This window comes from Phymastichus coffea, unplaced genomic scaffold, assembly GCF_024137745.1.
Source record: "Phymastichus coffea isolate CEN01 unplaced genomic scaffold, Cenicafe_Pcof_1.1 PCOF00090, whole genome shotgun sequence".
Classification (NCBI taxonomy): domain Eukaryota; kingdom Metazoa; phylum Arthropoda; class Insecta; order Hymenoptera; family Eulophidae; genus Phymastichus; species Phymastichus coffea.
The window spans coordinates 494,817-506,840 of record NW_026706901.1 but is presented as its reverse complement, the minus strand read 5'-3'; the positions used below and the strand labels follow the sequence as shown (position 1 = coordinate 506,840).

General features: G+C 37.2%; 1 protein-coding gene across 2 annotated transcripts; it reads left to right on the top strand.

Moving 5' to 3' along the window:
• The first annotated feature begins 2,740 nt into the window (after window positions 1-2,740).
• Window positions 2,741-6,603, top strand: LOC131669241 (uncharacterized). 2 transcript variants are annotated; one of them, XM_058943987.1, is made up of 9 exons: window positions 2,741-2,916; window positions 3,085-3,666; window positions 3,767-4,131; window positions 4,211-4,438; window positions 4,650-4,817; window positions 4,975-5,165; window positions 5,561-5,786; window positions 6,211-6,336; window positions 6,412-6,603. In XM_058943987.1, exons 3-9 carry the CDS (start codon window positions 3,780-3,782, stop codon window positions 6,498-6,500), a joined length of 1,380 nt encoding a protein of 459 aa, XP_058799970.1. In that variant the 5' UTR covers window positions 2,741-2,916; window positions 3,085-3,666; window positions 3,767-3,779; the 3' UTR covers window positions 6,501-6,603. The 2 variants fall into 2 exon arrangements, with proteins under 2 accessions (XP_058799970.1, XP_058799971.1); XM_058943988.1 differs by having other exon boundaries at window positions 2,741-3,297; window positions 3,437-3,666.
• The last annotated feature ends 5,421 nt before the right edge of the window (window positions 6,604-12,024 follow it).

Genomic DNA, 12,024 nt, shown 5'->3' with positions numbered 1-12,024 from the left:
GCAAACAGCATGGTATTCAACACCTTTAGATGAATTGAAAATTTTATCGACAAGGTATCTACTTTCTGGTAAAAGTTTAGTCTGTAATATACTATTGACGTATTTGAATAGATCGGCTAAACCAGTCTGACACAACTCATTTTTAAACCCAAATTTTAAACCTCCTAACATCAATTCAGCCTTATTTACGGTCACTGTTAACGTCACGTTCTCATCGCTACATAAAATGTTACGCAGTCTTGCAAACGGTTCTTCTTCTTCAGTTTCTGTATCGCCGTTGTGTTCTTCATTTCTATATTCTCTATACATTCTATCCTCTTCTTCGGAATCATCGTCTTCAGTTTCTAAATTTGAATCGTCTGTTCCAGTTTCACTCTAATGAAGAGAATAAATGTTTTATCATTCGGTGTAAAAGTAATTTGATACAGTACATAGAAAGTATATTCCGCCAAGTCGTAAACTTTTGCGTACCCAAACCAGGGCAAAAATGTGTCTTTGCTAGAGCACCCTGAATTTTTTTTTCTTTTCATTTGTCAGAAATAGAGATGAAACATATTCGTAAAAATTATAAAAGTTCGCATGAACAATATTTTTTCAGCATTTTCCATTTTTTTATTCGAATTTTTTTTAAACTGCTCGAAAATTGTTCTTATTTCAAATGCTTACTTTTCTACTTCCAAGATTGCTGGAACTTTTTTTTTAGAAAAGATTTTGTTGAAAAAATATCAATCCCGCCAAAATATATCATCAAGTTACTAAAAATTAGAATGACTTTATTTGCGAAATAAGTTGATTATCATATAAAAGTACCGAAAAAAGTGAATATAAAGTTTTCTCATGTTCGTGAGTATTTTTGATCTCTATATACCCTAAATAAAAGAGGAAAAACTTCCGGGAGGCCTAGCAAAGAAAAAATTTTTGCGTCGATTTTGGGTCCGCAAAAAATGTAATTTTTCCATAGATTTACTCATATACTCTCTGACAGACAGAAACACAGCAAGGTATCAAAAATTAATGTTTTTATATTCACGTAAAAAAAATTACAGGTAGTTTTACCTCTTGTGGTAATTCTTGATTTACAACATCCATGTTTTCACTGTCGGTAATTGATCCATTACGAGAATCAGATGACGGAGCGTTGTTGGATGTTGATGTTGAGTAGGTTGAGGTTGAAACTTGACCACTATGATGAGTAATTGTAGATTCTCCAGACGTAGATGTGTTTGAAAACCGAGCTGGTGTACGATTATATTCCTATACGTATTAAATCAATTGATAAGTTTTTAAAAGTTTCTGTATGATGATTATAACTGTTTGATGAAAATTGTTCATTGATATTCGCCTGGATATCCACCTAGGAATCAATAAATGATTCAAGCCTTTATTTACACAGCGTTTTTGCAAGCAAATAGGAATATCCAGGTAGAAATCAATGAACGCTTGCAATCGAAAAAAAAAATCATTTTAAGTTGTTCCTTGCAATGTTGCAAGAAAAACAATCGAATCAATGATCTTCTTAAATAAATTACAGTCCACTACAGCCATTTCTATTGCATTCATCACCACAACTATTTATAATTCTATTTTCATTTCTCATCAAGCCCCATGTTAACTTTTCATTGGAATGGATAGACGTGAATAAACCTCGTTTATTCCCAGTCTTCAAATTAAAATCCAAATCCACATCTTCATGTTTTTCACAAAAGTATCTTCCACAGTAAAACTAATCATTACTATTATTAAAACATTCTAGTTTAAGTGTGTAAAAAAAACTTTTTAAAATCCCTTATTGCAAGTTATAACCGGGTAGTATGCATCGAAATTTTATGAAAATTTGGAGCAAAATCTTTTTGAAATACATGAATTCATGAAAATATTCAATACTCACCCTAAACAACCTATCCTCATCTTCATTACTACTAGGTTCATAATTTTGAGCACGCAATCTTTTGTTGTGTCGCCATTCTGTGGTTCTGGATCTTCTCATTTTGAACTTATAATTATCCTGATACACGTACGTCTGGATAATACGTCAGATGAAATTATGATATCTGTAAAATTCAAAACGAAACATCTCTTTAAATCAAACGTCTATAGGCAGCCAATGATCATCGAAAATCTAAATGCTCGATACTTTATTTACCTGTTAGATGATGCAACTTCCCACTTGATTTTTCCGTGCCGGCTGGCTCAATGGTCACTCACCGTTTGTTACTGATGTGACAGTTTATAAATATTTCATACTAATGGAAATTGATATGATCGGTACTTTTCTCTCCTTGTAGCGAAAAATATCATTTGTCACGTTAATGTTATAAGGCCATCCGCTCAGAGAGTTGTTGATTTTGCGTTTGATTTTTCGGCAGTTGCGCAACCTAGCCTAACCCACTCGACATAGCTGACGCGATCCGGCAACGTGAACACTGATCCAGCTATACAAGACATTCAAATTCTTGTCTGCATCGATTTTTTTTAACAAGCGCGCACTGAGTCAGAATGTTTGAATAAATCAAAATATAACATTAATATCGAATAGGAATAGAAGGTTATGCGGGTACGAACGATAAATTAATAACGAGAGAATTAATATTTCAAGATTAGAGTTCAATTCTCATTATTGGTTTTTTAGCCTCGTTTCATTCTTTTCTATATATATATATATATATATATATATATATATATATATTCGTAGTTCGTTGACTCAAGTTATCAGAACAAATGGTAGATAGTTACTTGAATTTTGAAATAAGGCAGAGCCATCTAACCCAAGATAGAAGTTGCTTGGCAACCAAACATTTTTTTTTCATCAAAAAGGTGTTTTAAAGTGATCATCTCTTTTGATTTCTCACTCTTCAAACTTCTTTTGGTGATTTTGTGAAAGAAGACAAGTTTAATTTATTCCTGCGATTTATGTAGGTATGTATAACTTAAATAAATAAATAAAATGTACCTACATATTTCATATCATTTTGTGAAATACACACTTTTTTAAATTATCAGCGATTTGACATTGTGTTTGAAATTCATGATGATTCTTAAATTTTGAAGATACCTTCTTCTAATTGTCCTTGTGTAATGATACAGGTTCATCAGCCATGGCAGAAGGAGAAAGTGAGAAAATCCTGGCATCCGTACGTTACTATGGAGATGAGACAAATACAGTTGCTATAGTTGATCCAGCCTTAATACTTGATTATGCATCGATTGAAACATTTAACTTTAATGTTCCACATCTTATTCATCGAATCAAAAATGGTGAAAGAATTACTGAGCCAGTACAAGTGTTTGCTATATCAGGTGAAGAAATATGCATTTATAAATATTCATCATATCAACATTAGATGTGCTTCAGAGGAATTGAATATATCTTAAGTTCAATGTTTGTTTTGTTACTTTATATTCTGAATGATAAGTTCTGCCTTCACATTTCACACAGATAATGTAAATGAACTCATTCACCCTACAAAGAGGAGAGTTTTTGACAAGAGAAGAAAGAGTGATGTGATGTATGAGATTTTGGAAAAACAAAAAACAATGATCGAAACGAAAACCAAAAAATCAATCCCTAGCAATGACGACGAGCTCATAGATGAAGCATCAATCATCACAACATCTTCTCAGTCTGGAAATTCAAAAAACATTCATGAGTTGAAAGCAATAGAGAAGGTACTGTTTTATTTAGCATTCAATTTTAATTCAATTCAATTTAGAAATATTTCTAATCTAAAAAATTTTATGAATGTTGATTTTCAAAATATTTTTATAGAAAATAAAAGAAAATGCACGAGCATTTTCAAAATCATCAGAAAGTGAAATTCTTAAAAAAAAAAATAGAAAACTTAAAAAAGAACAAATTAGTCTATTCAAATGATGGTACTGACCTAGAAAAGAAACAAAAAGAGATCAATGATCTACACATGTCCATCGAACTAAAAAATGGAGAGTTTGAACAATTAAAAAAAAACCAGCAAGAATTAGAAGCAAAGATAGCAAATTATGAAGAAGATTCTAAGTTTTGGCGAAGCAATTATGAAAAGAACCAAGAATTTATGGAAGAAAGCAAGAAACTTATTGAAACTTTGCAGAATGAGCGTCAGAATACTGCTCCAGAAACTATTTATAAATCTCATGGTAAGAATATTTACTTTCAACCTTAATACAATACGAACAATAAATATATAAAACATACATTGTTTTTTTTTATTTACAGAAACATTACGCCAAAAGAGACCACCACTGAATTCTAAAACTGCTTTAAATCTTCATGGTGATCACTCGCCCGATACATCTGCTATGGATAGTCACGGTGATTACTCGTTTCAAGATTTTCCAGGACACTTTGAGGATAATGAAGAGGAATACAGTCTTGGAATACTGGAATCAAGTCGTGGTGGAAAAATGTCAACAAATGAAAGTCTTGGATCTGGCTCAGCCAAAGGTATCAATTACTAAAACATATACATAAGCACGTCCACCCTACTATCAGTCTGTAGTACTATTTCTCTTTCTCTCTTCAAAATAACTCATATGAAAATACGACGGGCTCCCGTACTATAATTCTCAGCCAATCCATCGCGAATAAGCAGGCTTCGCTTTCTTCGGGGTCTCTATTGTATAACTGACTTCTTCCAACAAATATTTTTTTATAGATGAAGAGAATTTTCAGTACGATAAAAAAAAGGAGAGGAGTAGAAATGAGATAAACCACAAGAGAGTGAAGGAACCCCGAGAAAAAGCCATTAAGAAAAAACGGACGGCTGGAAGTGAAGGATTCGATGACATGAGCGATATCGAAGAAGAGTGTGAAAAAAAATCTCGTAAGTGATTTGAAACGAGAGCATGGCTACGCTCGGTCAAACCCTTACTCGAGTCTATAGTCTGCCCTCTCTCTCTCTTTCTCTCTCTCTTTCTCTCTCTCTCTCTCTCTCTCTCTCTCTCTCTCTCACTGATTATTCAATAATTCGAAAATGGCAGGTCCGAAGAAGTTCAAGAAGCGATTTGTACGAACAAAAAAGTACGCAAACTTCCACAGTTCATCAGATTCTGAATGTAATGAGAAGAGAACTTTCACGCGGGGCAGTGATGACGAGTATGAACCGGAAAATCTACGGCAATCAGAGAATCATCAAAATTACAAGTCGTATTATGCAGAAACTGGAAAGAAGGTAACAACGATAATATTACGTACAAACAAATTTCTGTCCCCCCTCCCCCCCCCCCTTATCATATACCTTCCAGGTAGAACTGGCACGTGAGTAGGGTGCGGATTCACTTCGGAAATAGTTTGTAATTCATACGGCAAGCTAGTGCATGGAAGTTTCAATTATGTCGACGACGCACTAATTTTGAAACTTTAGAAAAACGTATTGTCCGCTTTACTATTTACCATGAATTAAACTCTGCGACGTTGTTTTGTGAGTAATTCTCACGAACTCGCTTGCAGTTTTAATTGCAAACTATTTCCGAACAGTTTCTGTAGCCTATCCGAGTGCCATTTTTTTCTGAAAAGTATATTAAAGGGGGGGGGGATTATTTTTATCTGTTTTTTTTTATTATATAGAGACACATGTACCACCTTATGTGTGACATAAGTATTAAATACAAGACGTGGGATACGCTGAAAAAAATTTTTGACATGAAAGAGTGGATCAGAGTATTAGTCCACGCGATGTTCAAGGAAGAAGATCTAATAGGGAAGACGTTTAATCTTGCAGGATGCAAGATCGATCGTTTACCAGGGATAACCCGATCAGAATTTAAGCGGGAGGAAAAAGCTGCTATAAGACGTAAATATTTTCGTATCACAAAGGCACTGGAATATTGATATATATATATAGCAGCTACAGCGGTTTGAATGCGGTACTTTTTTAAAAAAATGCGATTTTCAACCCGAATTAAAAAAACACCGTTTTAATTTGTTTTTCAATTCGAATTTTTTTTTCTGGTAGTGTTTGACTAGTATATACTCCTCGCAAAGTATCGCTAATGGTTTTTTTATTCTCATCGAGAAATTTTTTTTTTTTTAAATTGAAAAATTCTATTTTTTGAAAAAACCGCTGAAAAAAACAACAAAAAATGTATCATGGTTTATTTTGCAATTAACAAAGAAAAATCATGTATGAATCACGTTTTTTTTCAATTGCAAAATAAACAATGATACATTTTTTTATTGCAAAACTGTTTTTTTCAAATGATCGATTTCAATTGTAGAAACATTTTTTTGCCGATGCGACCAAGTCGTGAAACGGAGGCGAGAAGCAGAAATGCACAAAAATAATTGGAAATCTTACATAAGCGAACATATCAACTCGCTGTTTATGAAAGAAAAGGCAGAACGTAAGTTTTTTTCATAGATTAATGTAAAAGAATATTGGTAAATATATGTATAGTATAATGTAATAAATCTTCCAGGTGCAAAAATTGAGAAAAAGCAAAAAATTAAAGCAAAAGCTACAAAGGAACCTCAAGAACAATTTAGTCTGTCCTCCGACGATTCATAAAACGTTTTGTTTGCTCAAAAGTCATTCTTGCGATAGTTTTGTTTGATATTATTAGTCTAAATTTTCGACCAAAATTATTGGCTAAAAGTTTTTTAATACTTCGTTTTCAAGCTCGTGATTATACTTATCTAGTAAATACTCATAAAAATGTTATTATACTTTGCTGTGATTATTATTAAATGTTCAAATAATCCACGTGGTTTCTTGTTCTAGTCCCCATTTATTGAGATGAAAACACCAAATCATCTTTGTTTGCTCAAAAGTCTTTCTTGCGATAATTTGGTCTGATATTGTTGGTCTAAATTTTTGCCTGGAATTTTCGACCAAAATTTTTGCCTGGAATTTTCGACCAAAATTCTTGCCTGGAATTTTTGGCCAAAATTTTGAAACAAATTGTCGACCGAAATTTTTGGCCAAAATTATTGGGCAAAAATTTTCGGCAAATTTTTTCAACAGGGATTTGTCCTTAATTCTGAAGATTAGGTTACTACATAACGCACACCTCTTACTTCTCTAATATATTTATCTCTTTGGTAGCACCAGCTACAGCCAAAATATTCATTACACTGGATTCTGTTTTATAAAATCCGACGTTCAATGGCACCTACAATGCAACCGTCTATAAAATTTGATTACTTTTTCACTGGTATCGGTCAACAATTTAACACCTTCAGCAATTATCATTTTTATTTGATCAACAAATATAGTTATACATATAAATTTAATAATTCACTTGGTTCATTCTCAGTTAACATAAAATCATATAACAATATATGATTAAATCTATTTTTCACAGATAGATCGTTTAAAATAACTTGAATCGGCCGAAATCCTTTTTTGCCACTTTTTGTCAATGGAGCTCCATCTGTACTAACGTTAACGGTTCCTACATTATAACGGGGTAGATATTTGCCCGCGTTATTTCGCGAGAGATCAATAAATATTTTATACAGCTCGATGCGGGCGTACGACAACCACATGAGACTATGCCCGGATACTTAGTTACGCCTTAAGGCCCGCGGGAGCGTCGTAAGTTCAACAGCTAGTCTTCAAGTTAATTCACCAACGGGAAAAGCGTGGAAAGTTGTAGAGTCAGGTGTAAATAAGAAAATGGGTTGCATAAAATAAATGATATTTATACAGCTTGTAAGTTTACATAGAAAGCAGCGCGGCGATAAAGAGAGAGAGAATAACTAGCTAGCGAGAGAGAGACAAGGTACACAAGTAGGTACTTACAAATGCGTACGAGGCCACGGATGAGCCTTATCAAATGCTTGAATACAGGGGAACGATTGGCTAGCTTGCACCGGAATAGTCCCACACACTAACTTGCAACACTGTGCACTATTTACGGTGGGAAGTCTCTCCTTTCTACTGCCGCTGGGCCAAACCAGAACGTCTCAATGAAGATGAGTAATATCTCGACTTCTTTTTGAAAGCCGGCCGGCAGGAGCACGTGTGTTTTTGGCCGCGATTCTCAAGCTAATGTCGCGGGGGCGTTCCCCACTCTCTCTCCCCTACTCTGTCGAGCCTAAGTCGGTTCCTGTCGCGCGGCCGTCTCTCTCTCTCGCACGTCAGCGCGCCTTCGGTTTGGATCGGCACGAGCTTATCCTTCCTCTCGCTAGTTCGCGAGGCAAATTAAGTATTCTCTCTCTCTCTCTTACCTCGTACTCTATTGTCTGCTGCGGCAGCCACTTCTAGGCTTTGTACATAAAATTACATAAATTAATATAAATATAAGTATATAAGTATATATATATAAGAGTGGTTGTTTGAGAGAGAGAGATATAACGAGTGGTTTATCACACGTTATATTTCCCTCCCCCAGACGTTGGTAACGCCGGCGGTACCCACTCGATACCTTGATCTCTCTCGCCCTGGGAAGAAAACTACCAGGGGTATAGGAATGACAAAGACCGCTATTCATCGGGCGGGTCGTTGAGTGTAATGGTTTAGGACAAAATGAGTATAATAACCAGACTGGATAAGAACCATAATGTTTTATTACAAGTAGCCCCCTTACTCTCCCTCGCTTTATTTACAAGACTTAGAAGTTAGGATTAAGGCAATGCCAAAAAAAAGAATTAAAGAAAGCAGTTGATTCACGCGGATTACAATATATTATTAGTTTGACGCGATAAACGAAACGCGTAACAGTCCCAGCTCGAATTTCCAGTGCTGGAAAAAGTTCGGTCAGTTTTCTGTCCTGCTTACGCCGGTGAGGTTGCACACAAAGCAGTACCGGACACCTCTCTTTGGCACATTAGGCCCATCCCACTTGCCGCAGGGCTTGGTAGCACACATGTGCTTCAGCGCGTGGTGCTGAGGGACCAGGTTCTGGTTGCCCTCGCAATAGTGAGCGGCTTGAGCCCTATGAGCCAGCTCCCGGCGCTGATCGAGAGAGAATTGGACCTCTCTCGACGCTAGGTCTTCGGCTTCGGCGGCGGGATTGGATGGGACCTGTGACACCCCCGCAGGCACGGAAAGCGGTCGGACTTCCGCTTCCAACAGATTTAGCTGGGCCAACTGGCGCTGGATCTCTTCCCTCTTCCGGCGCTTTTGTTCCTGGAGTTCCAGCAGGCGAGCTCGCTCCTTCTGGATATTTTTCGCCGTATCCCAGCAAGACGCTGCATCGGCTAGGAAAACGCGGCGCTCCACTTCGTCTTGGACCTTGGAGATCAGATCTTCGGGGGCGAGGGCCCGGATCCGTTGGTCAGGATGGTTGGCCAGGGCTAGGGCCTCGGAGTAGGCCTGGCCTTCGGCTTGCTCAGCCTTACGGCGAGCCGCTCGAAGATCCTTTATCTTCTGCCTAATGGCCGACCATTGTTCTTGGAGGGAGACGGCATTGGCCATATCTCCTCCTTGACGGGTCGAGGCAGTAGGGGCCGGAAGAGCCGGTACCCAAGGCTGGGCTAGGGCCTCACGGATGGGTTGGCGACCACCGGCTGTATCGGCCCAGGTTAGGAGCAGCTCTTCGATTGAGGGGAGCAGAGGAATTAGCTCGGAAGGGTGGCCGTTCGCATGGCCATTTCGTTGACCATTTCCAAAAGCCGGGTGGCAACGAAGCGCGGAACCTCGACCTTAACGGTCTCTTGCTTACCGGACATTTGCCGTACCGGTAACATGATCTGTAAGGAAGATCGTCGTTTATAGTACGTGTATGAATAATAACATAATATGTTCGAGAAAAAGCAAAAACATAGCTTATTATATAATGAGCGTTAGAGCGGTAAGAAAGGTTAGTGACAAGATAGCGTATATTCATTAATAACTACGATGAGGGATTATGTCGCGAACGTAGTCGGCGGGGAGAAAGTATAACTGGTGGCCACGCAGGTGGTAGATTTAGGCAGGACTTACGGGGCCTACCTCTCTTACGTGGAGCTACCGCCTCCTGGGCGGGTAGAGCTTGGCTTGAGTCTGGCTGAGAAGTCAGGTCGGCTGTAGAAGAAGGCGTAGCCATTGTAGTAGAGGCCTGAGTCGCCGAACGGTCCACTGCCTCCGGGTTCTTCTTCCGAATAGCTAAATCATGTTGCCCTTCTGTGTCGTCTACCGGTTCTAAGGGGGCGTCGTGGGGGAATTGTTCCTTGTCGTTGCATATTTTAAGCTGATTTACAGCTACTTTTCCAATATTTACTCCACTTTCTGATTAGAGTAGGTAGGAATTCATTCCCAAACGTTTAGTCACGATGAACGGACCATAGAATTTCGGGCAGAGCTTGGCGGCAATGGCTTTAGCCGCCGAAGAGAGGACATGATTTTTCGCCCAGACTTTGTCACCAACATTATAGACGACGTCGCGATGGCAGACGTTAAAGTACTTTTCCTGTCGCGTTTGCGCGGCTCGGCTGTTTTCCAGAGCTCCAGCTCGTACTTCGACGAGTTTTTTCATACGGTCGCTCCATTCCTCACGGGCAGTGGTCTCCAATTGTAGAACCGCCGCGCGCTCCTCCTCGCGTCGAACTGTGCGAGGGGGCGCTGGATGTCACCCGTAGTTGAGAAAAGCAGGGCTTGAGCGAGTAGCTTCATGAATGGCTGAGTTATAGGCGAATGTGATTCCGCTATGTGCTCATCCCATTTCGCATGCTTGTCTTCAATGAAAGCGGCAATCATAGTTTTAATAGTCCGATTTACCCGCTTGGTGGGGTTCGACTGTGGGTTATACAGAGCGCAAGTTCCATGGATCATTCCGTGTGACTTCAGGAACTCATCGACTAACTTGTTTTTGAAGGGCGTGCCATTATCCGAAAGAAAACGGTCAGGGGTTCCGAAGCGAAGGAAGACCCGTTGATTGAGTTCTTTCTTAATGGTTTTACCGTTAACCTTACGGATCGGAATGCATTCCTGTAGCGCTAGGAGAGAACCTCAGCGAAATTCACATTTGAATTCCTTTAGCTCAGTCAAACAAACAACAAGTGAATAGTGTAAGCAAAGATTACGTCAATCCACTGTAGTCAAGTGAAATAAAGTTCTATCTTAAACTAAATAAATCAAGGAGTCAAATCATTTCTCAGCGTGCGAATCAACCTTCTCCACATACATTTTACCACTTATCCCTTACGTAAATATGAACGAAATCATATCAAATGATTTAAATATACTCATTTTAAAACGGAAACAATAAATCATTAGTTTTTTACTTGAAACTATTATATTAAAATTGTTTATTTTCACATATATCGTATTTTTGAAAGGCATGATTATTGAAAAGACTAGAATCGCGAATATTTTTACGTAATCACTGCGATTTCAGGAATGTTTGCTTTTTTTATTTAAGATACACAGTGACACAACGTAAAAAATTTGATAAGAGCTATTTTTTAGTGCCTTAACATTATTAGGCTTGAAGCGAAAATTTATGAAAATTAAGGCTGACAATTTAAAAATTTTCAATCAAAGCATTACCAAACCTAAGCATTACACCACCAACTGATGGTGTAGAAGCTTATTCTAGAGCAATTAGTGAATGGGTTAAAATGTATAACAATACTCCGCTGTAAATGTCACTTAATGGTACAGCGATTCAACGCCCAAACGTAGCGAAATTTCACACTGCTTTTATCAATCACATCACTGGATAACGCTAACTTTTATTTTTTTTTTTTTAGATAAAATAGTACTTGAATTGATTTCTTTCAAAAGATTTATAATTTTGAGAAATAATAATGAATAAAATTAATGATTCTTATAAAAAATATATTATCCGTTTGTTCTATAATTATATTATAATTTTTTTATTATGAATCTTGATTATTATATTTCAATTTTGGATTGAAAATGGTCTATATAAAAATCAATTAAATGCCTATAGAAATGTGATGCAGTCTTGACATGTGTTAGTTAGTGTGAGACATGCGCAGAACACTCCTAATATAAAAATAAGATAATCTGCTCAGCAATGGTTAATAAATCCTTAAAAACAAAAAATATTCAATAATGTTTGTTATTTAGGTAGAAAAAATTAAATCAACTCCGGGGAATTATTTTAAAATTTACTTGAATTAAAACTATTTATTAATCAAAA